Source organism: Penicillium arizonense (genome assembly GCF_001773325.1).
Source record: "Penicillium arizonense strain CBS 141311 chromosome Unknown PENARI_contig005, whole genome shotgun sequence".
In the NCBI taxonomy this organism is placed as follows: Eukaryota; Fungi; Ascomycota; class Eurotiomycetes; order Eurotiales; family Aspergillaceae; genus Penicillium; species Penicillium arizonense.
In genome coordinates this window covers 334,307-362,255 of record NW_019173282.1, presented here as the reverse complement: position 1 = coordinate 362,255, position 27,949 = coordinate 334,307, and the positions used below count along the sequence as shown (strand labels likewise).

At 49.7% G+C, this 27,949-nt stretch overlaps 11 protein-coding genes across 11 annotated transcripts; 5 read left to right on the top strand and 6 right to left on the bottom strand.

Annotated features, from left to right (window-relative positions):
- Positions 1–627: 627 nt before the first annotated feature.
- ptpA (uncharacterized protein) lies at positions 628–2,964 on the bottom strand (the record flags this gene model as incomplete). Its single annotated transcript, XM_022629727.1, has 3 exons — positions 628–1,383; positions 1,435–2,420; positions 2,514–2,964. The coding sequence occupies 3 exons, from the start codon at positions 2,962–2,964 to the stop codon at positions 628–630; spliced, it is 2,193 nt and encodes a 730-aa protein (XP_022490470.1).
- Positions 2,965–3,951: 987 nt separating this feature from the next.
- On the bottom strand, positions 3,952–4,418 carry PENARI_c005G02457 (cytochrome c oxidase assembly protein COX16; the record flags this gene model as incomplete). The annotated part of the gene is made up of 2 exons (XM_022629620.1): positions 3,952–4,032; positions 4,095–4,418. 2 exons carry the CDS (start codon positions 4,416–4,418, stop codon positions 3,952–3,954), a joined length of 405 nt encoding a protein of 134 aa, XP_022490115.1.
- A 453-nt stretch (positions 4,419–4,871) lies between these two features.
- Positions 4,872–8,308, top strand: nic96 (linker nucleoporin NIC96; the record flags this gene model as incomplete). Its single annotated transcript, XM_022630017.1, has 5 exons — positions 4,872–5,356; positions 5,431–6,088; positions 6,152–7,133; positions 7,201–7,925; positions 7,982–8,308. 5 exons carry the CDS (start codon positions 4,872–4,874, stop codon positions 8,306–8,308), a joined length of 3,177 nt encoding a protein of 1,058 aa, XP_022490243.1.
- A 294-nt stretch (positions 8,309–8,602) lies between these two features.
- PENARI_c005G08971 (RibD family protein) lies at positions 8,603–10,465 on the top strand (the record flags this gene model as incomplete). The annotated part of the gene is made up of 1 exon (XM_022629925.1): positions 8,603–10,465. One exon carries the CDS (start codon positions 8,603–8,605, stop codon positions 10,463–10,465), a length of 1,863 nt encoding a protein of 620 aa, XP_022490446.1.
- Positions 10,466–10,731: 266 nt separating this feature from the next.
- Positions 10,732–12,355, top strand: PENARI_c005G03208 (RCC1 domain-containing protein; the record flags this gene model as incomplete). The annotated part of the gene is made up of 2 exons (XM_022629662.1): positions 10,732–11,478; positions 11,531–12,355. 2 exons carry the CDS (start codon positions 10,732–10,734, stop codon positions 12,353–12,355), a joined length of 1,572 nt encoding a protein of 523 aa, XP_022490477.1.
- Positions 12,356–12,709: 354 nt separating this feature from the next.
- Positions 12,710–13,607, bottom strand: PENARI_c005G03869 (Chromosome segregation in meiosis protein 3; the record flags this gene model as incomplete). The annotated part of the gene is made up of 3 exons (XM_022629686.1): positions 12,710–13,204; positions 13,262–13,340; positions 13,390–13,607. The coding sequence occupies 3 exons, from the start codon at positions 13,605–13,607 to the stop codon at positions 12,710–12,712; spliced, it is 792 nt and encodes a 263-aa protein (XP_022490533.1).
- A 299-nt stretch (positions 13,608–13,906) lies between these two features.
- PENARI_c005G07236 (putative NADH-ubiquinone oxidoreductase 21 kDa subunit) lies at positions 13,907–14,720 on the top strand (the record flags this gene model as incomplete). Its single annotated transcript, XM_022629846.1, has 5 exons — positions 13,907–13,966; positions 14,049–14,065; positions 14,120–14,325; positions 14,391–14,593; positions 14,646–14,720. 5 exons carry the CDS (start codon positions 13,907–13,909, stop codon positions 14,718–14,720), a joined length of 561 nt encoding a protein of 186 aa, XP_022490320.1.
- A 200-nt stretch (positions 14,721–14,920) lies between these two features.
- Positions 14,921–15,734, bottom strand: PENARI_c005G08819 (nucleoside deaminase; the record flags this gene model as incomplete). Its single annotated transcript, XM_022629918.1, has 5 exons — positions 14,921–15,003; positions 15,057–15,154; positions 15,207–15,415; positions 15,472–15,576; positions 15,624–15,734. The coding sequence occupies 5 exons, from the start codon at positions 15,732–15,734 to the stop codon at positions 14,921–14,923; spliced, it is 606 nt and encodes a 201-aa protein (XP_022490502.1).
- A 373-nt stretch (positions 15,735–16,107) lies between these two features.
- atrA (protein kinase MEC1) lies at positions 16,108–24,003 on the top strand (the record flags this gene model as incomplete). The annotated part of the gene is made up of 10 exons (XM_022629609.1): positions 16,108–16,687; positions 16,741–21,265; positions 21,316–22,270; positions 22,320–22,809; positions 22,861–22,985; positions 23,052–23,140; positions 23,196–23,318; positions 23,401–23,573; positions 23,627–23,745; positions 23,812–24,003. The coding sequence occupies 10 exons, from the start codon at positions 16,108–16,110 to the stop codon at positions 24,001–24,003; spliced, it is 7,371 nt and encodes a 2,456-aa protein (XP_022490240.1).
- A 94-nt stretch (positions 24,004–24,097) lies between these two features.
- On the bottom strand, positions 24,098–25,290 carry PENARI_c005G04738 (RNA-binding protein with serine-rich domain 1; the record flags this gene model as incomplete). Its single annotated transcript, XM_022629723.1, has 4 exons — positions 24,098–24,544; positions 24,648–24,754; positions 24,813–24,918; positions 25,213–25,290. The coding sequence occupies 4 exons, from the start codon at positions 25,288–25,290 to the stop codon at positions 24,098–24,100; spliced, it is 738 nt and encodes a 245-aa protein (XP_022490236.1).
- A 285-nt stretch (positions 25,291–25,575) lies between these two features.
- PENARI_c005G03161 (putative AAA family ATPase) lies at positions 25,576–27,884 on the bottom strand (the record flags this gene model as incomplete). Its single annotated transcript, XM_022629661.1, has 2 exons — positions 25,576–26,292; positions 26,346–27,884. 2 exons carry the CDS (start codon positions 27,882–27,884, stop codon positions 25,576–25,578), a joined length of 2,256 nt encoding a protein of 751 aa, XP_022490346.1.
- Between the last annotated feature and the right edge of the window lie 65 nt (positions 27,885–27,949).

Sequence of the window (27,949 nt, the reverse complement as noted above, 5' to 3'; positions counted from 1 at the left end):
GTGACATTATGTATGCTAGATAATGCAATGTTTCTTAGATGCAGTACAATATCGACATCCTATCGACTTGTTGATGTAGCTTGACTTCGCTTTCGCTAGCACATGCTTGTCCTGGGAAGAATAAGCAATTTCACTTTCGAAACGGAGTAAATGCAACTAAATCTTCTCCCAGGCCCGGATGTCATGATGAATGCTTCACGCCATTTAACAAGGATTGACCGAACCATTTGATAAAACCCAGATCTTTCAGGTTTATCGCTGGATACTTTAGATAGTCCCTAGTCTTATCCGCAGGAAATTATACGCGAACAATATGTAATTTCAGATACAAGCGTCCCCGGACAAATGTATCAGTATTACACTTGGGGGACACAGTCGTTGATTGAATGTATACTGATATGCGATGAGCACTATATATGTATCTGTTTCTTTTTTTCCGGTCTTAAAATCCCAGAAATTTCCAGGACACCAGAAAATGCATGGGCAAGACAATCATCGCGAGTTGCATGGCATTGTAAAAAGTAATCATGAAAAAACCATGACTCTGAGCATGCAAGGCAGAATAGGGGTATCCCAGTTTCATCATCATAGCTTATAGAAAAAAGTAAGAGGGGGAGATGCATGGTCCTATGGCTCGCTATGGTCCATCTGCGTAACGAGCCATTCGAGCACACTCTCGTAGCAGAGCGCATATTGACTCAAGTTCTGCACCATGCTCGGCCGTTGCCTCCGGAAGTCCTCCACAGTCTTTGCAATTAGGTCGGTACTGTGGTCTCCAATCCAATCAGAGGAAGTGGTAGGGTTTTGGTCCAAGCCTCCGCCATTTTTGCCTTGCGCAAGTTGCCGTTTCAGCATGTCTAGCACACTATCGACGGTGCAAAAAGTCCCTGTGCGTCCACAACCCGCGCTGCAATGGACGAGGATTGGCCGCTGACCCTTCGGTTCTGGTTGCTGACTGCTAAACCCAGTGTTGCTTGTGGCACGAATGACCTTGTTGCACTGCTCGATCAGATTGAGGAGATGGGTAGGTTGAGACGTGGTTCCGAAATCAGGCCAATAAGGGTACTGGAGCTGGGTGATATCCCGGAGCGGTTGAAAAGGGAATGCTGTGTGAGAGACGCTGAAATGCCGCACAACGATGACGGGGTTTTCGTTTGTGCCACTGGGCTTTTCGGCTGATGCATTAGGGTTGCGAATCGTTGAATTTATTGGCTGGCCTTTGGATTCAATGTGGATGTGCTTCTCCGAATATGCTTTCACCTCGAACGGCCCATAATTTCCGGATTCCCAATATCGGTCGCATTTTACCTGTCCTCGCTCAATTTCGGCCGTGAGAGAAACGAGTACTCTAATATCCTGTTCCCAAACCACGCGCCAAAAGTCCTATATCATGTGAGTAACTTGGTGAATAACATTGAAAATGGCGACACTCACACTAAATGTATCAGGAACGGGAGCCTGCGTAGCGATGTATCTCCGATTGCTAAATTCCGCTTGGATGTGATTTGCGTTGACATAGTCACAGGCCCCAGATGGGATACCCTCGAGTCGGACGCGTGTATGATCGAATGGGTAAATGTCATTGTAACGGTTCTTTGTTCCCTTTTCAATTCCAGCGATGCGATATTTCTTGGAGCCACCAGCGGCCTCTGCTGCAGAACCTTCATACGTTAGAGCCTGTTTCATGCGCTCTAGTTCCATTTTCTCGAGATCCAAAAATTTGTTGGAGACGAGATGTCCTTGGTCCTTGGTATCGGAAGCGTCCCGTAACCAGGGAGGAAGTGACTGCCGTTTTTCATCGGTAAGGCCATCGGGCTGTTTCAAGGGAACCTGTCCAACTCCACCGAGAAGATCCATATTTTGTCGAATGTTTGAGAAAAAAGGATTAATAGCGGAGGATGATTCCGGTAGGGCACACCCACCAACGGCAGGAGCAACAGACTGCAGATTAATGCTCATCGGCGCACGGCGTTTGGGCGATGGACCTGTCGTGTTTGACTGTGGCCGTTGAATCAAATGCGGGAACTGAGTCGAGAATCCCTGGAATCCGTTTTTTAATATTAAACCATCCCCTTTCCAGTCTTCCGCCTGAAATTTATTGAGAACGTTCAAAAGGGGCGCTGCATCTTTCGAATCGGCAGCAGCAGAGTCGTATACAATGATCACATTGCAGTTTCTCCATCGAGCAAACTTTTGTTTATCAGTGTCCTCCGTGAAGGTGCCTTCCAGTTTTTGGGTATCAAATGAGCGTCGTTTGAGTAGAGTGGTTGGAATGCATAGATTAAGTGATCCTTTAATATTGGCTTGTCTGAAATGAGCAAATGGGCGGACGTCAAATAACATAATATTCGATTGTGATGATCCAAGGAGATCGGCACAGCGTTCGGATGAGACCCAGGGGAATGCAGTGGAAGGGACACCTGGAGGAACGGTAAGTAAAGGATCAATTGTGTGGAGATAAACAGCAGAACAACGAAATTGGGATTCAATAATCAAGTAGAGAGGAATCATACTGTGTGAAGGCACTGGACTTGCGCCAGCTCCTACCCCATTTCCGATTGGGTGTGAGGATGATGACTTGGACCATGATGGTCTTCCGTGGGTATCAATGTTGGAGGGGGTTTCATGAAATGTGGATTCACGGCGTCTTCGGTTGGCCTCAGGCTCAGTCTTCAATATATTCATCAACCCCGTTGATACAGACTCCTTCTGGTATACTTGTAATTTGGGACTCGGGAGAGAGTTTGTGTGCGGTGACACACCCCAGCTCTTTTGCGGGGACACTCCTGGATTAGACGTCTGCGAGTTGGAACTTGGTGCCGCCATGCCAAAGTAGTTAGGACTCGGTCGTTCCGAGGTATTGGGCGACATGCTAGGGCGGAAGGACTGTGTGACGCCATCACGATGACCGCTCTGGGTACTCTGCACCCAAGGCGAGGATGGCGAGCGTCCTGGGCCTGTCATGGCCGAGAAGCTGGCTTCCACAGCTCCAGATCCCGATACAAGATCAGCTCAAGGAGTCCGAGTGTGCACAGGTCCAATCGTCCACGGGTAGGACCAGTAAGTCTAAGATATCAGGGTTTTTCGAAGACCTAGGGTTGCAGCAGAAAAGCTCATAAAGATGACAGCAGGGAGAGGTCGTAGAGAGGTCGTAGAGAGGGGCAATAAGAAGCGATAGACCAGGGTCCAGCCGGGAGAAGGCCAAGGTGGGGGATGAACAGGTCTGATATCAGAGCACCCGTGTCATTGCTGAATAATAAAAACCAGCCCTGGAGCCGGAGGATATGGGCGAAAGAAGAAATTTGGGGCTTCGAGAAGTAAGGTATGACGTTGTTGTGTGGGGATCACGGGTTCTCGGTTCTGACGTCGTGGCGTGACCAAGATCTAGATCGAAATATAAGATGCATATAGGGACGAGAATATAGGAAATAGTAAAGAGGCAGGACTATAGGAATACAGATATAGGATATAAGATTGATTTTTGAATATATACATATATACACATGTCACCGTCTCTTCACGTCGATCATCTGAAGCGCTCTAGCCGGGACTACTATATCAGGCTGAGTAAGCACCGGTGTCGGCTGGTCAATGTACAGGATTTGCATCGAGTTTGTATGCTCTATTCAAACTGATCTCACCTTTATGTGGTGGTCGCTCCACTTATGCAGGTTGCACGTCAATATGACAAGCGAAAGATGAGACAGTCTCGAGTGGAAGAGGAGCATGGTCTTGACAGTGTCGAGACCTGTACGCGTACGAGCTTGGAGTAATTCGGGTTTCCAGGGCCAGTTTCAATCCGTCTCAGTGTATACCAGCTGCAGAAGCCGCACAGACTGGAGCCTTTCCGCTTTCTTCGCCACATTACACTGTCATGCAATGAGCTCATGCGCTGGGTTGTTTTGATCGCGCTAGAGAACGCCGCAGCACTCGGTAGTCGGGGTCATAGCTTCATAGCCTCCCGTCAGGTTCGCCCTTGAATCGCTCTACTCGCTTCTGCTCCCACTGATCGAGGTCTTTGGCCATGAGTCTCTATAGATGCAGTCAGCATTCAATTCATGGGGTTGAAGTGAGTCACATTTCAAGTTACATACGTAGTATTCTTCCTTCTCATCACCTACAATCCTTCGTCTCGGATTGCGTTTGATTCCTGCCTCTCCGTCAGGACCTTTCAGTCCAAGGTCAAATGCTTCCTCTTGGCTCAACTGCTTGACCTTGCGGTCATAGCGCTCATAGCGGAGGGCAGCAGCAGGTGTCAATGCAAAGGACCCTGCTACAATCACAGTAATAAATGGAAGTCCGAAGAGAATAAAAGGGTGCCGTGCCAGTCGCGCCCGGTACAATGCACCGATCCGTTCACTGAGTGATGATGATTCTGTAGCTGCCCTCCGAAATGTTTTAGATTGAAAGGCAGGCATTGTTGCACGTTGGATCAATTGACCTCAGTTGACAAAAGGTGTATTAACGAAGCGATCCATTGGCAATCAAACAATGTTGAATAGCAAATGATACGAGCGGATCGGACAATGGATGTTCCGAAATGCCGGGTTGAATTGTTTAGACAGAGCTTCTCAGCCTCTTCAGGTGCTCATTGACATTGGCTTACTCCTAGTCGCTTGACTATTCTAGTCGACATAAAAGCTGGGCTTCCCCAAAGCTCCGTCTTTTGTGTTCGAAGCCTGAGATTTACCTGCCGCACTCCGTGTTTCTTTTTGACCGGTCTTGCAGCTTTTCGAGTGCGCGACGTCCAGTTTTCTTGTGAGCACGTCTTCGCTTAACTGTCAATAAAGCATAAACTGACAAGGCGACCGGCCTAGTATCACTCGGCTTTTATCGTATCTTTTACAGCTTTCTGAATCGACGTGTCCGCCATGGCCTCCAACAGCAGCTCTTTCTTCGGAGGGGGTGGTCTTGGGGCCTCGACAACACAGTCGAACAGTCTTTTCTCCGGAAATAAGTCCACCGCAAGCCAGTTTTCAGGTCTAGGTGCTACATCCACCCAGGCCACACAACCCCAGTCCTTGTTCGGAGGCCAATCCCAGACCCAGCAACAACCCGCTCAGTCTTCGTTCATGGGGCAGACCCAGCAGCCCGCTCAGTCCTCGCTCCTGGGACAAACTCAACAACCCAGTACTGCGCAGACTCCAGGGCAGCCTCCAATTGCGTCAACACAGCCTGCCTTCTTCAACAGTCTGCTGGAGCGCGGCAAGAAGCGACCATTGTCATCGGTTGGCCAAAACAGTAACTTCGAAGACGTGCCCAGTCTCCAGTTGGGCTTAGATGACATCCGGAGAAAAGCCCGCGAGTTGGGCTCAGCGGGACAAAAGGATGCTCCAAATGGCGCTAATAGTAAGGCGTGAGTTTTATCTACTAGTCACCTTTCTCTTCGTCTAGAATGGACCTAGCTAACCTTGAGATACCACCGAATAGTCATTATCTACTTGCAGCTTCCGGGATCTCCCCTGGCCGAGCATTGCGCGACCTCAAATCCCTCGATCCCCAGGCATCTTTAGCGACCCCAGCGAAAGAACAGGACAACTTTGACCCCGACAACCAAAGATTCTTGCGGAATATCCAGCAGCGCGGTCGTCAAGTCATGATCACTGAAAGTCTTGCCAGGGCTCATAGGGACTTCGATGCCTATTTGGAGGAGAAACTCGACATGGACTGGGAGGAGCAGCGTCATAAAATCTTCCGTCATTTCGGACTCGCCCAGAACGATGACTCCGGGGAATTCAAATCCACCACAAGGGGCGCTTTCGGTCGGTCAGCAAGACAGTCTAAACAACCTGGTGGCCCAGCCAATGGACCCTCGGCCGCATCTCGCCGAAGCGTCTTCGGGCGTTCCGGCCTTGAAAAGTCAGTCATTGGGACACCGGGGACCGGACTGGCAAGTCGTCAAATCTTTGAAGACCAGAATGAGCGAAGTGACGGAAGTTTATCCGAGTCACCCGATCTCAGATTCCATCGCGAGAAGATGGGACAATATGCCGAGAAAGTTCAGCAACTCAACCTTGCGAGACTACAAGGGAAATGTTATCCAATTCTTGATGAGTTTGCGACAGTTGAGATGCACACCGGTGGTGATGTAAGCTAAACTCCCATACCCGATCATACATCACGGTTGAATGTTCAGCTAATCGCATTCTAGATTCCTCCACAACTCTTCGCTGCATACCAAGCCTTGATAGGAATCGTCCACGAGAAGCCAAACATCGTCAGCCCATCGGAGCCTGGCGCGGTGAAAGAACGACAGTATGCTGAAGACTATCTTGATGAATCACCCAAGTCCCGCAAAGCTATCAATCTGAAGAAGCAAATCCTTGAAGGTTCAAGGACCTTCCTTGAGAAAACTTTCTTTGAGGAAGTGGAGATTGCCATCGCCAAAAATCCCCGGGAGGCACAGCTGGGCGGAATTCCGACTGTGATCAACAAAATCCGTGCTTTCATTCGACTCCGAGCTGCGAGAAAGGATCTCGCACCAGATGGAACCGAATTGCAGATGGTGAATCAAGACTACTGCTGGATTCTCATTTTTTACCTACTTCGGTGCGGATTTGTCACCGAGGCGGCTGAATACGTGAGCCAGGACAGCGGGTTCCGCTCTTTGGATCACAAATTCGTGACCTACATGACAACCTACGCGCAGAACAGACGCCTTCCCCGGGAACTGCAGTCAAAAATCAATGGCGAGTTCCAGCAACGCTCACGGAATGCACCTGAAAACACTGTTGACCCTTACCGAATGGCATGCTACAAGATTATTGGCCGTTGTGATATCTCGCGTCGTCGTCTGGAAGGTGTGAATCAGAGTGTAGAGGACTGGATGTGGCTACAGTTCAGCCTTGCGAGAGAGGATGACCGTGCCGAAGAGGTTGCAAGCGACGTTTTTGGTCTGGAAGACATCCAGACTGACATTCAGGAAATCGGTCAACGAGTCTTCACGAAGGGCCAAGAAGGACCTGGTGGCTATGGAACTTACTTCCTCCTCCAGATCTTGGGAGGAATGTTTGAACAGGCTGTACATTATCTCGGCACTTATGCACCGGTCACGGCTGTCCATTTCGCTATTGCCCTGTCTTACTACGGTCTTTTGCGGGTATCCGACTTTTACACCTCTGGCGAAGAAATCTGTAAGCATCACCTCGCCTATCCCTATATGCTACCGGCTCTCTGGAGTGTTCTAACTTTGTTTTGCAGTATCCTTTACAGTGAAACAATACCCTCAGATCAATTTTGGATATCTCTTGACTCAATACACGCGAGAGTTCCGCACTGGATTTGTTGAAGCTGCCATCGATTACTTCACTCTGATCTGTTTCAACGCAGATCTCCCAGGTACTTTGGGCAAGTCGCAGGCATCAGTATGCCATGAGGCCTTACGGGAGTTCATCCTGGAAACCAGAGACTTTGCCAAATTGCTCGGTGATATTCGTGCTGACGGGACCCGACTGAAGGGAGCAATCGAGCAACGTCTCGATCTGATCAGGCTTGATGATCAACAAGAGTTTTTGAAGACCATCACAGTTCAAGCTGCTGCCGTCGCAGATGATAAGGGATTGATCACTGACGCCGTTCTTCTGTACCACCTGGCTGAGAATTATGACCGCGTCATTGACATCATCAACCGTGCGTTGTCAGATGCCATCGCGGTTGATTTGGGTACTGTCGTGCCGAAATTGCAACCCTTGCGCCCCCGAGTCGACCAAAGCGAGCCAGATGTAGTCGACGCAGGAAGCAGCCTCAGCTTGACTGCTGTGGATGATCCCGCTGTGCTTGCCAAGAACATGATCAGCTTGTACAACTCCAACAATATGTACTTTGGAAAGATTCGACAGGTCAACCGCGATGCTTGTGGGTTGCTGCTACTCATGATTGAGGCAAAGACTCAGGTTGAAGCTGGCAGATGGGCTCCAGCACTTGACGTAAGTTTTCTTCTTCTTTACCCCACAGATGTCCGAGTTACTAACGAAGAGATTAGGCTATCAATATCTTGAATGTTCTCCCCTTGCAGGCACGAGGTGCGGTGCCTATGGTTCGAGCCGCTGCTCAATCCTTCGCATCTTTGCCTCCGATCATCTCACGCAACATCGGGCATGTCATCATGTGGAGTATCACCTGCATTGGCCATGAACGCCAGAAGCAAACCTCCGGGGCCTACGAGAATGAAGTGCGCCAGGGATTGGCGGACACTTTGCTTGTTATGGCCAAGGATCTCATGGTCTTCTCGGGCATGGTCAAGTACAAGCTGCCGCCACGAGTCTATGAGACCCTGGCTCGTGCTGGAGCGGAGATCGGAGCATACTGAATGTGTATAGCTTGATGCCCTTTTGCTTAGTAGTCGCCTTAATACGATGAATGAAGAGAATCCAATGAGGCTTACATGAGACCAAGGTGCAGACATATATGTAGACCGAATATACATCGGGCAGTAACTTAAAAGCGGAGCATGTGTTCCGCCAAGCTTCTGAGGGAATCTTCCATGCTCCGCCCCTATGGGTAGCTCACCTATCTTTCACCCGAGGCCTTTGTGCTTAACCGAAATGGCTGTTTTGTCATAGCCGAGAACGAACTTCTGCGTTCTGCCTTTAGGTTCCCCAGAATGGACCATGCTTCCAACGCGTCCGGTTCGAGCGAAGAAGCATCCGACAGCGAAGCGGGGTCCCCGCGCAATGGCTTTGTACAGGTAGAGGACGTGTTGAGGACAGACAGAGGGGTTGGACTGGTGCATACCCAGACACAAAAAGATGCGATGGATGACGACCGGCCGCAACCCGAAGCCACCCCTATCAACTTATCCGGTGCTCTCAACAAGCAAGCTTTACGCGGCGACGAAACTGATTCGAGCCAGCTTCGTACAACCACCGATTCGAACGAGGCCAATAGCAGCAATGCGCCAACAACTTTTAATGCGAAGACACCCAGTCTTTTCAACAATCCACCAAACCTAGCGCGAATCCGAAAGGTTTTGTTTGAGTGCAATGACCCGATAGAGATCAGTCTGGAAGAGTTTGAGACATATTGGCCCTTTATTGACAATGTTTGGGTCAAGCAAAGATCGAACGCTAGCAAGGAGGGCCATTGCACTACAGACTATTACATGTGCCGTTTACGTCGTCCAACCCACCGCACATCGGAGACTCGGCCACTCCCAGAGGGCAAACGCCCTCGAAAGAAGCGTGTGCGCGAAGGGGGCATCTGCAACTTCCAGATCAAGGTTGTACGTTTCGAGGGCGCGTACTCAACCGTGACTATCGCGAGAACCCCAGGAAGCTGCAGCGTTCACTCGCACGATTTGGATTATATTGACCGGGTGAAGCGGAACTCGGGGTTAATGGAATATGCGCGAAAAGAATCCGTGAAAGGATACCTTCCTTCTTCTATCTATACCAAATTCCAAGAAGAGCCAGATAAGCTGTGTGAGGCTGGAGGGCGGTTCTTCACAGTGACTGATGTCCGCAACATCTCTGCTAAATGGCGCATCCAAAACCCGGAGGTCAACTTAATTCCACACGAGGGCTACGAATACCAAAAGGGCCATGGTATTGTCAAGACCCAAAGCACTGATGGGGTCAATGAAGTCCCGTCGCAACCAAAGCCAACTCCATCTATCTCATCATCTTCATTACCTCCAGACACGCTATCATTTCCTCAATTCTCGCTAGATTTTCTGCAGCCTTACCTCCCCAACAATTCTGAGCGACGAGAGTTCCCTCATGTCACATTATCCTATGCATCGTCAATGGACTCAAAGATTTCGCTTCAACCAGGGATGCAAACGGTGCTATCTGGGCCAGAGGCCAAACTGATGACCCATTACCTCCGCTCCCGGCATGATGCCATTCTTGTCGGAGTAGGCACGGTTTTAGCAGATAATCCCGGTTTGAACTGCCGCCTGGAGGGCGCTGGTGGGTTTGGAGGGCTGGGCAGAATGTGGCAACCCAGGCCAGTGATTATTGATCCCATGGGGCGATGGCCTGTCCACCCTGAATGCCGAATGTTGCGAACCGCCGTGGACGGTAAAGGAAAAGCCCCATGGGTCGTGGTATCCCCGGGAGCTCAGATCAACCCCCAGACATTAATGATGCTCAAGGGCTACGGCGGCGATTTTCTTCGCATTGTAGAGTTTAACCAACACTGGCGATTACGTTGGGAAGCTATCTTCCGTGCTCTTGCATCAGAGGGTATTAAGAGCGTCATGATCGAGGGCGGCGGAACAGTCTTGAGTGAACTATTGAATCCCGAGTATACCAGCTTCATCGATTCGATCGTCGTGACGGTTGCTCCCACTTACCTTGGACGCGGCGGAGTGAATGTCAGTCCGGACTCCAAGCAAGATCCTGGGGGTGCACCCAATGCTGCACTCAATCCTCGAGAGGTCAAATGGATGCCCTTGGGGCAGAATGTCATTATGTGCGGCAAGATCCGGCCAAGTGCGCGCCCGGAGGAAGCACAAAGAGATTGAAATAATCCATTGTTTGAATCTGGCCTTTTTGCGCTGGAACTGCATGTACATGTAATAAAGAGATAAAGAGAGCATAGGAGAATCAATACAAGTCGAAATACGCAAATTCGGGGGGCCGGGAGAATGCCGCATTATTTACGTCCTGGGCTTGGCACCTTTTTTTTCTTTCGCGCGTCAGCCTTTCGACCCTTTCACGGTTCCCATACATTCCTCCCCCTGTTTCCCCATTCTTTATTCTTTCTCCGCTAGATCCAGCTTGATTTACAATGCCTCCTAGAAAGAGCACATCCGCTGCGCCGAAGAAGCCAGCTGCTAAGGCTTCGACGGAGACCAAGACCACTGGTCGGACCAAAAGGACCGTCACAGAGACCACCAAAACCGTGAAGGAATCCAAGTCGCGCAAAATGTCCACTGCTACTACGGAGACCACAAATGCGACAAAGAAGCGCAAGGCCGATGACGATGAGGAGCCCAGTGAAACAAAAAAACCTCGCGTCACACAACCCCGTCAACTGAAGGCGACAAGGGCGACGAAGCCGAAGCCCAAGGTGGTCATCAATGAGGCTCCGAAAACCAAGCTGAATGTGTTTGTCTGCGGCGAAGGCAGCTCTGGAGAGCTTGGTTTGGGTGCGGCAAAGAATGTCATCGACGTCAAGCGTCCACGTTTGAACAAGCTTCTTGGTGCTGAGGAAGTTGGTGTCGTGCAGGTTGCTGTTGGCGGTATGCACTGCCTTGCTCTCACTCATGACAACAAGATTCTGAGCTGGGGTGTGAACGACCAGGGAGCTTTGGGAAGAAACACCGTATGGGACGGCGGCTACAAGGACATGGATGCCAGCGACTCTGATTCGGACGACGATGACAGCGGCCTGAACCCTCACGAATCCACGCCCACTGCTATTCCTGCCAGCGCATTCCCCGAGGGAACTGTTTTTGTGGAAGTCGCTGCTGCCGATAGCTCGAGTTTTGCCTTGACCGATGATGGTCTGGTCTACGGTTGGGGTACCTTCCGAGTAAGAATTGTCTCTGTTTCATACCAGTGATATTTGCTAATGATCGGTTTAGAGCAACGATGGAATCCTCGGATTCGACGCCACTCACCACGTCCAAATGACTCCTCTCCACATCTCGTCGTTGAAGAAGATCACGCACTTGAGCTGCGGATCCAACCACGTACTGGCACTTGGCGACCAAGGTCGCGTTTTCTCCTGGGGCTCAGGACAACAGAACCAGCTTGGCCGTCGTATTGTTGAGCGTAACAGGCTGAATGGTCTGCAGCCTCGCGAGTTCGGGTTGCCCAAGAACATTGTCCACATCGGTAGTGGCTGCTACCACTCATTCGCAGTTCACACATCTGGCAAAGTCTTTGCATGGGGGCTTAACAGCTTTGGCGCAACGGCTATCCGCGAAGGTGCTGGTGATTCCGAGGCTGCCATCGTGCATCCTACTCTCGTTGAATCGCTTTCGGGAAGAAATGTCACTCAAATTTGCGGTGGCTCTCATCACTCACTTGCCAGAACAGCTGATGGCGAGTGCTTGGTATGGGGTCGTTTGGACGGCTTCCAAAGCGGCATGAAGGTCGACACGCTTCCCAGCGAGTCTACTATCAAGGATGAGCGAGGTCGCCCTCGCATTCTGATTGAGCCCACCCCCATTCCCGGAATCAAAGCTAAGACGGTTGCTGCGAACTCGGACCACTCACTTGCCATCGATGCCGAAGGCCGTGCCTGGTCGTGGGGATTCTCCGCGACCTATGCCACCGGCCAAGGTACTCAAGATGATATTGAGGTGGCCACAATTATTGACAACACTGCTGTTCGAGGCAAGCAACTGAACTGGGCGGGTGCCGGTGGCCAATTTTCCGTATTCACAGAGGCCGTTAGTGCGTGAACCCAAGAAATCCACTGATGGGTTGAATTTTCCTGTATTTTAACATATAATCTCCCTTTATTCAATGTTGTTCCTTCAGAGTGTTCGGACCCTCTACGCAATATCCCATCCTCAGCACTTCGCATGCGGATATGTAACCTGTTACCACTCTGTGACTGCCTTGCTTTTAGTGTTAGTTGGGTGGTTCATTTGAACCAGTGACCGATCTAGTATTCTCCTATCGCGGAACTGACACATATTTCCTCTGAGCCATAAGGTAGATAGGGTTGCAGAAGGTTGCGGCTCGATAAGATGAGATTGAATGGAATAGATTAATTGCCGTCATAAAAGTCTATCGTAGAACTGTTTCCACAGCTACATCCCAAGTTCCTTCATGGCTTCATATTCATCGTCATAGTCGTCGTGATCGTCAGGCGGTGGCCACGAAGATAATGCGGCCACATCGGAGGGACGATCGGCCGTTGGCTCATCTTGTTCCTTGAGAAGATCATCTAGATCATCGTCCTCGGGTTCAGGGTAGCTGGTAGTGGGTCGTGTGCCTTCGTGATCTGGAATGAATAGGTCCCCGTCGCCTGTCTCCTCCTTGTCTTTGGTAGCCGGAGCTTCACCGTCATTAAAATGGGTTGTATTCTTAGGAATTTGAAGGCTTTCAAGCATTTCTCGCGTAGGCTCTGAGCTGTCAAAAGGCCTTGGTTTCTCCTCGTCAATCCATTCTCTTCGCATGACCTGAATTCTTTTTGAATGACCCAACTTCTCGATCATTGTCAGGCCGTCTGCGAATTTTGCGCGTGGATATAGATCGTCTAGCCATAGCTGGTAAAAGTTGAGAAGGCGTGCAGCATCCGAAAACTAAAGGAGCATCTGGTCAGCTGGGACACCCTCCTGGGAGCGTGTTGGAGAACAAACCTCGTGCCCTTTGCCTTTGAACTTCAGCTTGTGTTTTGCAGATTGCCGTAGCTTGGGGATTCCCGCTTGTGAGAGTAGACTAGCCCAATTAGCATGACCATGCTTGCTGCAAGAGTAAGGATGCTCACCGGCTTTCATCGAGTTTGGCGACGGGTTGCCGTTGCTTTGTGACCTTGACTTCTTCGTCGAGACCGAGGCCCAGTGCAGGACCCCCTCCTGTAGCGGGCTTGGTGTTGTTGGTGGTGTTATTATCAGGGATGATCTCATCCAAGCCGACATCATAATCAAAGAGATCGTTCAAATCATTTGCTGGACTTCCATGCTCTGAAATGTTCGCGTCCGCCATAGTTCCAATAGGATATGACGCTGGGGATTGATTGGGTATGTATTATGTTGAATGCCGGTTCATATGAGTATCTCAGGAAGGTCCTCGAGGGAGTCAATTGCTCTGTGGTCACTATCAGACGCAATCAATCAGAGGCCGCCTTGACGCGTGACGCGAGTAGCCTGTTATCTACGCTCTGATTGGCTGTTGGTGATACTGCCCGCCTTCAATGCGCTAATCCCAATGAGGCTAGTGTACCCTCCTCTCCTCCAACTCCCAGAACTTCAACCTCGCTGCACATTCAACCCTCCAGTCCCAACATGGCGACAGACACCAAGACGGCCATTGTGCCCCCTAAGCGGGCTAGCACCGATTACCCCGTATGATTTCCTGCGTATCTTCTGGGAATCGCATTTTGCTTCCCTGTGCGCTTCTTGGCTCCTGTGCTAACATATCCCACAGTTGATCGATTCCGACCCGTACGATTTACCCCGGATTTTAAGAATATTGACTTAAGCTCACACCATTGACAGGCATTTGAAACGAGTGTTCGGATATGCCCGGCCTTCCGACTACGCCGTGGCCGGTGGGATGGCTTCAGTTTCTCCGATTGCCTTCTGGGTCATGGAGAGAACCAGCCCGTCGCATGTGGGCCGCGGTGGCTTCGCGCCCGTCATGCGCCTCGCTACAGCTGTCGGTCTGATTGGCGGTCTCCATGTGCTCTATCAGCGATCCTGCAGTATGCCAGCCTTCATTCCCGGATGCTTTCGCGAGATTTTAACATCGCCGCTTACACCTTCGCAGGACGCTTCTACGGCTTCACCGAGAACTCTAGAGAGGTTGAGATGGACACCCGCGAGATGGTGGATAAGGTCAAGAAGGGTGAGCCTTTGTACGGCGCTTCCAAGGTGTCCTCCTACCTACAAGGTGTTGCAGCCCGGAACTCGCGCTACTCGGAACTCTTCATCCATGTCCTCCCATGGATCAATGTCGTCAACCACGACCAGGTAAGTTTATATTCTGGCTTTTTAGCAGATCATGATATTGATTGTTCCACAGCATGGTGTCGACACGGCCAAGTACTACCAGCAGGCTGAGCGGGAATTGGAGGCAGAGCGGACTGGCTCCTCATGAATCACCCAGGAAAAATGATGGAGAGCCATTCCGGTGCAGACTTGTACACATATCCGCTTTCGTGTGTGTTTTTGGGGCGCAATTGCTATTTACAATACAGATTCCCGTTCTGATCAACCTTGAAATGTTTTCATTTGAGAATTTATGGTAAAGTAATATTCAGTCGCAGTAAACCGTGTCATTTTGTAGAAGGTGGACATCTACAATGTTGGTAGCCCTTCTTCACTGCCATCCTCGAATCTAGTATTCAACTCTCGATTCTTCTTCGGCCTTGGGTTAGGAGCTGACATGATGTTAGCAGCTGGTCGGCATCCAAATCCAATCACTCTTGCCTACCTTTCTCGTTTTCCTGGATGTAGAAACGACGGAGCAGCATAATTGCTTCTTTCTCGAACAGACCACCGCACACAGGGTATGGCGGGTCAATTGAGGAGCTAAGTTGGGTCAGCCTTGCAAGGTTTCTGAGTAGCTTTTAGGCCTACTCACTCGGAATGCAAAGACAGCACGCCCCCGGTCCCCCCAAAACGATCATTAGCACAACCGAAGTACACTCTGCGTATGCGGTATTGCTTCAAGGCAGATGCACACATCACACAGGGTTCAACCGTCACATAGAGATCCGTATGTTGCAATGCTGATCTGGGGTAGGATTGGAGCATCTCTGCAATTGCTATGAACTCGGCATGCCGTGTCCCCTTCGTAGGATTAGCAGTTTTTCAAACGTAGCAAGGCCTTCCACCTAACCACGTACATTCATGGATCTATTCGTGTCGTTCATGCCAAACCCCACAATCTGATCATTGTGCACCAGAACGCAGCCCACGGGGGTTTCACCTGACTGGAGTGCCTTCTCGCCCTGTCATCGAAGTCAGCATGAGTTCTCGCCGTGTAGGAGCATCATACCATCAGCAAAGCTTGTCTCATGAAATAGCCATGCCTTGAGTCCTCCGCCACCGCGGAGTCACCCTTGAACTCTACAGCAGGTCCAGCTTGAGAGGGCTGTAGGGTCTGCATTGTTTTTGGAAAGACGGCTCTAGCTGGGAAAATCCCATGCAGACCCCAGACCGAGGATGTGGAAGACGTTGGAAGGGTGATGATGGTGAGTGGTACCCGAGATTTCAAATGAGGTCAACCATTTATGGAGCTCTGATCATGTACGTTCCAATTCGGGCAAATACATCAATTAATTTGAAATTGCGGGACGTTATTGAGGCTCAAGGATCACGAGAATCATTCAAGGCAAATTTGTATACGCGGTGGTGGGTTAATGGTGCCTCAGGTGTCGACAACATATCAACTCCGCGTATCTGCACCTCCTTCATACAACTCCTGACACCTTGTTTGCGCACTCTAAATCTTGATCTTCGCCTGAACATGTGTGTCCCATATGGCCACCGAGGGAGACAATGAACGGGTCGCCGTGTCTGGGAATGGTTGGAGACCTGAACCCGCCTCGTCGATCCTTGCTGCACATTTTGCACCGCGTCTTGCCTCCCAAGGGCACGATGCACATCTCACAAGAGAAACTTTCTCACAGCTACGACAGGAACTTCTTGGTGAAGTTCACAATCAATTACGTGTGGACGAGGACGTCACCGATATCAACAAACTCATATGCATTGTCTTAAAGGCTGGGCTCGATATCAGCCCAAAGAGCAGCTCTCCGGAGCAAAACTTAGAAGGACAAGTACTCGACTGCTTGGATATTATTCAAGCAAGTATTGAGAAAGCCCCCCAAACTCTGTGGGAACCATCTGACCCACTCATCTTGGGTGAGGATACACATGCGCCTCTCTTCTCATGGTTAATTCTACGACTGATTCGACTTGCCAATACCTGGACCTCCGAGACCGTGCGAGACAAGATTCAACTTGTCTGGTCTAGTTTAGCGTATTGCAGCCAAAGGCAGGCTCGGTCATTGCCTGCAAGTTATGCAGTTGCTGCGTTTCTGCGTACTTGCACGTCAGGTCTGTTTCTTTCTTCGTATCTAATCTCGGACAAGGCTAACACATTTCAATAGATATATTGTTCTCCCTTGAGACGTTCCAATTCAATGCTTCCTTGTCGTCACGCCACGCAAAGCTGACAATGCCCGCGGAAGATGGAACGCTCATTGAAGACATCAAAAACCTAGGTCACTCACCTGGTTTGTTTACTAACCGCACAGTCCTTGGGGACTTCCACCAATCATTTTCACTGGCCTGTCGATTGCTAGACTCATTCAGCCCGAATAATGATGTGGCGTCCCGTGCAAAATATCACGAGTTGAACCTTTCGTGGACGCTGAACGGATATCATCGCCTACGAAAGGTCATTGTCGAGTGGCTGCACCTCTTTGGAGCCCAACTAACTCCAAATGAAGAATCTTTGTCTTTGCGATACCTGGCTTGCTTGCAGCGTTGCAGCGTCTCGGGACCCCATGCTTCAAGTCTACTTTCAAACACGAGCCTAACTTCTACATGGTGTCAATGCCTACGTGAATTCTTGGCTCTAGGTATCCTAGATCGAATGCCTTCTGTTCAAGCACTTCTCAGTTGCTTCTTAGATGATCTTTCGCAGATAGCAACCGACTCGAACACAATGGTACAACAGTTGAGGGAAGCCCTTCCAGCTTTGGAAGATATCAAATTGAATCATTCCAATGACCATTTCTTTGAGTCACATCTATGGAATTCCCTTCAGACATTACATGCCAAGTTGGAGTCGTCCTCAACTGATGCCTCGGCGAAATCGGATCCCGCCGTCCAGAGACCGAGTGTTTTATGCCAAGAGGAGCCAAATGAAGACGTCCGGGCACCAAAGCGGTTGTGTCTTCCAGGGCTGCCGATTGAATCCACGAGCCAGGACTTGCTCCAGGTGCTTGTGGGGAAAATGTCTTCAGTTATTCACTCTGACTGTGGCAAATCAATCTCAGAATTGCTTGCTGTCGTCCAAGAATTGCACGAAGGGCTTTCCGACCCCCAGAAAATCGAAATGCTGGACATTCTTGGCAAAATCGCGTGTGCAGCAACCAGAAAACTTCGGAGGAAGCCTTCTGATATCATAGAACGAGTCACCCTCTCCTGCCAAACATGCGATATTGAAACTGGTCCACATAATGATGAAGGCACGGAATGTCCCGATTACGGGGAAATCTGGACAGTGTTCAATTTCATTCTACCCAGGCTGACGCGCACGCCTGGTCCTCGGATATCTGCAATGGTTGCCTTGAGAAGAATTCTAATGCATGCCCCGAACTCCAACCAAATGCATCTTTCAACCTCCGCCTCTGGGGAGTTCTGTCTTCATTCACTTCGAAGTTCAATAAGGGAATTGCGTATTGCGACTGGGCATACTGTGGTGGCCTTTGTCCGTTCAAGTCTTCCAGCAGACATTCGTCGAGCCAATTTTGTCGTTGTACTCGAGTGGGTTCAGACTCTCTCCGGGAAAGATGATATGCCAGTGCAGGAAGCCTGTATTATGACACTTTGTCGGCTAGCGACTGTCTCGGAGGATGAAGAAAAGAATATCATTCTTCTGCGGCTCTTGGAGTATCTCGGACATCCAAATCCCTACGTTTGCGCCGTGGCTTACAATGAGCTATCCAAACTAGCACAGTACTTCTCTTTGACACCTGCTGGCCTGTTTCGGCCTTACTGGAGAACCCTCTCAGTGACTGTTGTCAAAAATCTTCAATCTCGCCCACATATGGCTGAACAGCTATGTGACTTACTTGGCATGAAGGTGGATGGCTTCCTTCGGCTGACAGAAGTTCATGTCTTGCCTTACTTGGTTTTGACTCGGAAACGAGACATTATTTGCAGAATTGGGGCTAGTCGCAATGAGGGCGAATCTGCTTTCGATGTTTGCTCGGAGAAGAACAATCTGGCTGCAATCCTTGCTTTTCTCTTGTCGCAGCAATCAGACAACCCAGAGGCCATGATCATGTCCCTCTTGGCAGATATAGATCCCGCTTTTAAGGGCCGATCATTGGCAGAGTTGGTGCGAATCGAACCAATTCTCATCACCTGTGACTTGCTGAAAAGCCTTGGTGATGTGGGCGAGCAAAAAAAGGAAAGGTTTTATCAAGCCCTTCAACGCCTGGCCACGTTCGTCCCGCGAAAGATCTCTCATGGAAGCACGTCGAAAAGTGCAGATCTGAGTCACTTCATTGAGGAGCATGTTCTCGGCATTATTACCCAGTTCGCGAATGCCATCAATGACTTCCAGGTGAGACAAACATTGGCAGAAAAGAGGAGAAACATCAAAGGTATCGAAGAAATGATCAACATCGCCCAGGGTCACGTTAGCAGTGCTTTGCCCCAGGTTTGCGCCTGTCTTCGTTCTGCTCTTGAAATCGAGGAACTATGCGACTGTGCATTCTCTGCATGGAAGACCTTGGTCAGCTCACTTAGTGAAGAGGATCTTGAACCGATAATTGACCAAACTCTGGCAATTGTGATTAGATACTGGGACAACTTGACCGAAGAGAGCAAAAACCGTGCCTGTCAGCTCATCGATCACATCTTGACAAATCATAGGAGCCTTGTGAGAGATACATTCAACACAATGCCTTCGCTTGCGTCTATTCCAGAATTGGCCACGTTTGATGCCAAGATCAATGACCTTAGGGCCCAAATGGATGTGCGCAGCCAGTTCCTGGCACTTATACGTCGCTGCCAAAGTGAGAATGCTACCGTCGTTGAACAAGCATTGATGGAGTTGGCGCCTTTTCTGTCAGCAAATGAGGAGTTCCTCCACGACTCTGTTCTAAGTGAACAACCAGATCCTGTGATTGCCCATCTGACCAGGTCGCTGTTAGACTGTTGTGTGAAATTCAGCACCACCTCGGACAGCATTACGTTGCTGTCGGCACGATGCTTGGGGCTTGTCGGCTGCCTTGATCCCAACCGAGTAGAGACAATAAAAGAGAAAAAGGACATACTCGTTTTGTCCAACTTCGACAGGATGGAGGAAACAGTTGCCTTCATTCTTTTCTTCCTCCAGCACGTGCTGGTGGAGGCATTCCTGTCTGCTTCTAATACAAGAGCCCAGGGCTTTCTAGCATGGGCTATGCAGGGCCTACTCAAATTCTGCAAGCTAAATTCGGTGTTTAATCAGCGGTCCCGCGATCTTCAAGGCGACGAAAAGCATCAACGCTGGATGGAGCTTCCGGAAAGTGTTCGGAACACTCTCACGCCCTTTCTCACATCGACATACACGGTCACTGTTGTAACCAATCATGCTGAAGTCAGATATCCGCTGTTTTCCTCTAAATTGACTCACAGCGAATGGCTTCGAGCTTTCGTGCAAGATCTTCTGCAAACAGGTAATGGAGACAACGCAAAGATGGTCTTCTCCATATCTAGTCGTGTCGTGAAAGGTCAAGATATTTCCATATCTTCGTTCCTTCTGCCCTTTGCGGTCCTGAACCGTATTGTAGGAGGGACTGAACAGGAGCAACAGGATCTTCAACGCGAGTTGATGAGAGTTCTTTCACATCCTGTCCCCGAGACGAACAACAATACCCGTGAGACAATCATAAGCAGTAGTCAGAGCGTCTTTGAAGTGCTTGATTACCTGTCCAGGTGGCTACAAGGGAAAAAAAAGCACCTCAACGGCCTTACACAAAATTCCAACCATTCGAGTCGTTCCCATAAGGATTTGAGCCGTGACGCACTCATCGACAAATACTCATCACAGATCAAGTCTGTTGAAGCGCTTCTATCTTCCATACCTCCCGAGATTATCTCTAAGCGTGCTGTTGAATGTAAATCATTCTCCAAAGCACTCTTTCATTGGGAGCAGTACATTCGAAAGATCAAGTCGCACAGAGAAGAACAGGATCGCAGCAGCCTTGAGCCTCTGTACCAACGATTACAAGACATCTATAGCCAAATCGATGAACCGGATGGCATTGAGGGCATCTCAAGCCACTTGTCCGCCTTGAACATTGACCAGCAGGTCCTTGAACATAGGAAAGCCGGAAGATGGGCCACAGCGCAGAGTTGGTATGAACTACAGCTTGAAAAAGAGCCCAACAATGTTGACGCTCAATGGAATCTCGTGACCTGCCTCAAAGAATCCGGTCAACAAGATGCTATCCTTACCCGCTTCGAGGTTCTCAAAGAAAGCGAATCAGCGGCTTCGCGATTCCTTCCATTTGCAGTTGAAGCAACGTGGATCATGGGCAGATGGGATAAGCTAGAAGGCTACCTTGGGTTGTGTGCTGAACAAGACACTGAAGAGTTCAATGTTGGCATCGGGTCAGCCCTTAATGCTCTTCGTCAAAAGCAAACGGGTTCATTCACAGACAAGATCAACGAGCTCAGGCTCAATGTTGCTCGATCACTGACCACAAACTCGGTGGCATCACTACAATCATGCCATGACGACATGCTTCGGTTGCATGCTTTGTCGGAGGTAGAATCTATTGCCAAGGTAGAGTCTGGTCGTTCGCATTCAGGCTTGCTCGATACGCTGGACAGGCGGCTGGATGTTTTGGGCGGTTACCTGTCTGACAAACAATACCTTCTCGGGTTGAGACGTGCCACCATGGAGCTAGCGTGAGTTGCGTCTGGACAAACATCAGGAATTCAACTAATGTGTGATTTAGGGGCGAATTTGCCGATTCTGATATCTCTGCTGCGTGGCTGACTAGTGCGCGTCTATCACGCAAGGGCAACTTCAGCAGTCAAGCGTATCACTCAATGCTGAACGCTGCACGTTTGAAAGACAGATCTGCTACCATTGAACATGCGCGACTCCTCTGGAAAGATGGTCATCATCGAAAGGCCATTCAGACTCTTGAGGGTGCAATATCTGCCAATGAAGCCAACCCAACCACATCCTCTTCAGTTGAAGTTGAAGCCATGTCATTCCTCTCAAGCCGCGGACAACATCAAAATGAATCCACTGCTCTCGCTCATCTTATGCTGGCTAAATGGACAGACAGAGCCGGTCAGACCCATTCTCAGGCCATTGTTCAGAGATACCGAGAAGCCATCAAGCTGTATCCAAAGTGGGAAAGGGCACATTATTACCTTGGAAAGCATTACAACAAGATCCTGGAATCCGAAAAGGCCAAGCCCATGGGAAAGGAAGCTCAGATATATCTGAGTGGAGAAGCTACAAAGCTTGTCATTGATAATTATCTCCGCTCATTGACATACGGGACCAAATATGTCTTTCAGACACTGCCCAAGCTCCTTACTCTCTGGCTTGAACATGCTTCTATCGTTGAACAGCCACTTGATCCTAAACGGGGGGATAATGAGGATTTCCGGAGACATACGAAAGCCCAACGACAGAAGAGTCTGGATGAAATGCATGCACAGCTGAAGAAATACATCGAGAAACGCTTACAAGCAGCTCTGTTGTTCACAATCCTGCCCCAAGTCGTTGCCCGGATCTGCCACCCCAACAGCACAGTCTACGATCTGTTGACGCGGATCGTAGCCAAAGCGGTTCACAATTTCCCACAGCAGGGTCTCTGGACTGTCCTAGCCGTGGTCAAATCCTCCAACAAAGAGCGAGCCACTAAGGGCTTCACCTGCCTGCAGAAGATTATGGTAAGTAGCTACTTCTTGGACCCGATCACATAATAACTAACCTACCCAGGATTATGGAAACAAGTCCAAGGGAGAGTCATCATCGGCATCCGATATTCGCCGCATGATAAACCAAGGCCAAAAGTTTTCCGAAGAACTACTTCAACTCTGTCTTGCTCGAGTTGAGGGGAAAGTGTCCAAGGTCCAACTGGGACGAAACCTAGGATTCAACCATAAAGTGACACCGTGTCGACTGGTTGTTCCTTTCCAGGCGATGTTGATTCCAAGCCTTCCTGCCAGCCAAAACCTTGAATACATCAAAGGATTTAGGGCTTTCCCCCGGGATCCAACCACCATCGAGGCTGTTCTTGATGATGCTCAAATTTTGAATTCGCTCCAAAAGCCACGCAAGATCAGCATACGAGGATCTGATGGGAAGATATACAATGCACTGTGCAAACCCAAGGATGACTTGCGCAAGGACCAACGTCTCATGGAATTCAACAACATGATCAACAGGTTTCTCAAAAGAGATGTCGAATCAAGCAAGCGGCGCATGTGTGAGTAGTTCTGCTGTATGTTCATCCAAGCCAAAAGCTGACGCTGAATAGATATCAAAACATACGCTGTGACACCTTTAAACGAGGAATGTGGTCTTATCGAGTGGGTTGACAACCTCCGCACGCTGAGGGAGATTATTATCAAGGCTCTACGCGAGAGAGGAATTTCACCAAACGTAAGTTTATGGGGACCATATCAGGATTGCTGGATTAGCTGATTAGCTTGTTGACGAGCGCAATAGTACAACGAGATCAGGCACTATTTGGACGAAATCTGCGCCGATCCATCATTCTCAAAACTGCCGTTGTTCACGACCAAAATCTTGGCCAAGTATGTTCCAAGATAGCTCTCTTTGTCAGTGTTCTCCCATACTAACAGGCATCAGGCTTCCCCCAGTTCTTCATGAGTGGTTCATCGAGATGTTCCCCGAGACAGAGGCATGGTTCACAGCCAGACTGCGGTATACACGATCTTCTGCCGTTATGTCAATGGTGGGATATGTCCTGGGGTATGTTAGATCGCCATTCTATTGCCCCGAGGGCTTCTTTTACCTTGGTTCTGCGACACTAATACGGGTTACTTCATTATAGTCTAGGCGATCGACATGGCGAGAACCTCTCATTCGAGGAAGGCACAGGTGGCCTATTACATGTCGATTTCAACTGTCTCTTTGACAAGGGTCAAACATTCGAAAAGCCCGAGGTGGTACCATTCCGACTGACCCATAACATGGTTGATGCGTTTGGCGCTTATGGATACAACGGTGTGTTTGGATGAAACCTCGGCGTTAGTTCTGTACTAATTCTAGAGGTATAGGTCCCTTCAGAAGGACCTGTGAAATCACTCTCAGTCTTTTACGACAGAACGAGGACGCGTTAATGACTGTTCTCGAGACCTTTTTGCATGATCCAACAACAGATTTCATTGGCAAGAGGGTGAGCATAACTTCATTTAGTTTCTCAATGAGCTGCCGCTAACGTATACCCTTCTTTCCCCCTCAGCGTCGCGCCCATGTCAATGTCCCCGACACACCAGCTGGTGTTTTGGAAGACGTGCGAAACAAACTTCGGGGCTACATGTCCAAACAGCCCATTGCCCTTTCCGTGGATGGCCAAGTGGATGAGTTGATCGTGCAAGCAACAGACAAGAAGAAGCTGGCCTCGATGTATATTGGATGGTGTTCATTCTTCTGAGCTGTCAATACGATGCCATTACTTTGATCCATAGTTAGAAAATGTAGTTTACCATTCTAAGAAAATGACAAGGAATGGACCCCGAAGGACATTGTTATTCATTTAGGTGCTGCTCCGTAGCTTCGGTTTCTTTCTTGATTTTAATACATTGATTGTGGATGTTTTGTGGAAGACATTCAGTTGCCTGCAACAGAAGGCCAAGCAGAGAAGGTAAATTTTCGCACCAAGGAACCACACTCCATGAAGACAGTGACATGATATTTTGAACCATTGGGTGCTCAGTGGCGGTTTCGGCCACGGCTTCTGGCTGGACTGCGGCTACGACTGCTGTCACCATAACTGCTGTAACTTGGGCTACGGCGCCTGCGGTGGCGCGAGTCTGCGCGAAGACTACCTCGTCGGGGTAGGGGAGACCGTGATCGAGAAGAGTACGACCGAGAACGAACGGGGGATCGTGACCGAGATAGAGACCTTGGTCTGTAGACATCATGACGTTCCGTAGGCCGTCCACCTCCATGTCTCCTTGGCGGAGACTGCTGGCCTGCATATGGTCCCCGGCCATATCTAGGACGGCCGCCAGTCCCACGGTTTGATGCAGGGGGTGGCGAGTGTGAGAATTTCCGTCGAGGAAGAACAATTGAAACATTCAAGATGGCCCCATCAAGCTGAGCCTCGTGCATGTGAGCAATAGCGGCCTCTGCATCGGCAGGGTCATAATAGAGAATATACGCCGTTCCACGGTTGGTCATAACTAAAATAAAAGGCGTTAGAACATGTACGTCGACGCGTGAACGAGAAGCAAGTCTCACAAGCCTTGTTGATTGGAAGATCGAGATACTCGATGTCTCCAAAGTCCCCAAAGATCTCTCGGATGTGATTTTCCGTAACATTTTTGGTCAATTTCTCTACCACAATCTTTCAGTAAGATGAACGTTAGCACATTCTTCATGCCCTTAATATCTTGGAAGGGACTATGCGTAGAATTGCACCAACACTGACCTTGGAACTTCTCGGGGGGCTTTGATTCGGACTGGGTGACCGACTGTCACTCTTGCTATGATAACGACGACCGCCTCGGCTGCGACTGCGGGATCGGGTTCTGCCACGAGAGGGGGATCGGGTTCTTGAGCGATACCGATCGCGACGTCCATGGGACGGACTCCGACTAATGCTCCGGGGAGTTTCACTCAGGGGCCTCGAGCGACGTACAGAATGCGACCGCGATCGCGCTCGGTCCTGCTCGAGTGAGCGTTGTGGTGAAGGACCACGAGGTGATCTCATGGACATCTTGAAGACTGGGCGCTCGGGGCGCACGAAGACCTTATCAGGTACGGTAAGAATCCAGGAGGTTGAGATTAGAAGAAGAGGTGCGATGTCAAATGGAAAGCGCAAAGAGCAGAGAGTTGGATTGTCGCAAGTGAAGGGAACCTCCGAAGGGATGCGTTCTAAAATACGCTAACCCGATCTAGTAATCACCTCTCAAGTATAGTTCCTTTGACCTTTTCCTTCACCTTCGCCTTTTGCCCTTACTCTTGGATTTTTCTTTTATTGTACAGCATATTCAAGTTCCTCCTAGCCATCCCTCCACTGTTCATACTCTTTGATGACAGCATCCGTAATCTGGCGCCGCACTTGTCCCAGGGCATATTCAAAGTGCTTCCACTTCACATCCTGCTCCTGCTGAGTCTCCTCTTCTTCATCGAGTGCAGCATCTCCGGCAGTTTCACAGATACTGACTATCTCTGCACCTGAATATCCCTCGGTCAGAATTGCCAGGTCGTCCAAGTCGACCTCCGGATTCACCACGGACTTGTTGGCCCAGATGCGTAGGATTTCCTTGCGCGCTTCAACGTCTGGCGGGCCGATATAGAGGATGTTATCCAATCTTCCAGGGCGCATCAAAGCCGGGTCTAGAACATCGGGCTTGTTGGTGGCCGCAATGACCAGTACATTTCGGAGCTCTTCAATGCCGTCCATTTCGTTCAGCAAAGTCGTCAAAACGTTGACACCTCCCTGGGAGCTGCCGCGTCGCGCGGCAATGGCATCAATCTCGTCGAAAAATATGATGCTAGGCCTTGCAGCTCGAGCTTTCCGGAAAATCTCTCGCAATGACCGCTCGGATTCTCCAACATACATGCTAAGAATCTCGGCGCCCTTGACTGCCAAAAAGTTCAACCCAGCTTCGGTTGCCAGGGCCTTCACTGTCAACGTCTTTGAACAACCCGGTGGTCCATAGAGAAGAACACCCTTTTTGCTATTGACATTGAGTCTGCGCATCCGTTGGGGATACTAGTATATAAGGTTAGTTTTTTTCAATTTATTGGGTTTGGAATTCTTCTCACCTTCAAAGGTCGCTCGACTGCTTGTTGGAGACGTCTTTTAATATCATGCTGTCCACCAATGTCCGACCATCTAACCTTGGGGGTCTCTAGGAAAACTTCCCGCATGGCAGTAGGACGAATCTCCTGCAGAGAGGACATGATATCTGGCTCCTGGATCACCAGCGGGGTGACCATGTCACCCACGCTATCACCCCCAGGATGTGAGCTACGGGGCTCTATTGTGGAGTCGGCTGATGTTACATGGGAACTCTTTTCCAACAGTTGCCGTTGTCGAGCTTTGCGGCAGACTAATTGCAGGAGAGCGAAAAGGTCAGCCCCTACGTATCCGTGTGTTTTTTCGGCCAGGAACTCCACGAGCTCATCGGTTAAGCCAGCAGAAACTGGCCCACGAATGGCACGTAAAATTTCCGCTCTGTCCTGTGCGGTTGGAACTTGCAGTTCAATTTCCGTCCCAAGTCGATGGGGAGTTCGGAGGGCGTCATCCACCTGGTTAGGGTGCCGTGTTGCGGCTACCACTAGTATTGATGTACCTCGAAGGGCATCCAAGTTTTCACACAAGACAGATGCAAGAGACTGAGATTCGAAAGAGGTTCGCTTTGGGGCAACAAATTCCAGCTGGTCGATGATGATCACACTAGGTTTAGAGCGAGCTGCCTCCTGGAAGATATTGCGCAGCTTGGCCTCGCCTTCGCTGGTACTTCTGCCCAGAGAGGAAGTCCCGATTCTGAAAACTTGTCTCCAGCCAGCCTTCTCGATCTGTTCCAAAAGGCTTGTCTTGCCAGTGCCTTTTGGTCCGTAGAGTAGAATGCCTCGGCTGTTCTCGTAAAATGATGGCATCGCTGGTTTCCACGGATCAATGTTAAAATCAGACAAGCTCTCATTGATGTCCTCGATCTGCCGGGATAGACCTCCAAGGCCAACAGACTGGACTTGAATGTCAGAGGGCTTATCTGCCGTAGATACTTCTGTTTCTGCTCCAAGGGAGATTCTGGAAGCCTCTGTGAACTGGAACAATGTGTGGCTGGAGTTGGGATTCTTAGAGCGGATGTTGACCACTCGGAAACTCCTGGGCTGGCCCTTGAGCTCCAGTTCGAAGGTCAGTCCTGTTGTCAGAGCGCCGCATCTGAGAAGCTTTTCATCCAAGGCCCATTCCCAGTGAGGCCTGTCGGCGTCTGAGATGGGACCGTACTTGTCGATCTTGTCGGCATCCGAAGAATCTGCTAATGTCACCAATTCGATGTCCTCCAGGGAGCCTTCGACCTTGGTTATGGAAACTTTTTCTCCAATTTTGATACCGTAGCAATCTTGCAGGGTCCTTGACGTTTGCATGACAGTATTTTGAATATTTTCTGCTGCATACCATGCTATAGCAGTCTTGGGTGGCCCATCAGCTTGCCTTAATGTGCAGATGCTGTCAGTTTGCAGCCTCAACGCAGCCAGCGATGAGGAATTAAGATAGACCCGAAAGGCATCTTTCAAATCCTTCCGCGCCGTTTGTTTCGACAAAGGTCGAGCAGTAAAACTGCGAACCTCAGCCATGTTGAAAGTTGGTTGTGGTTCAAGAATTGGTGGGGTTGAGTTTTTCCCCTCCTATATAGAATACA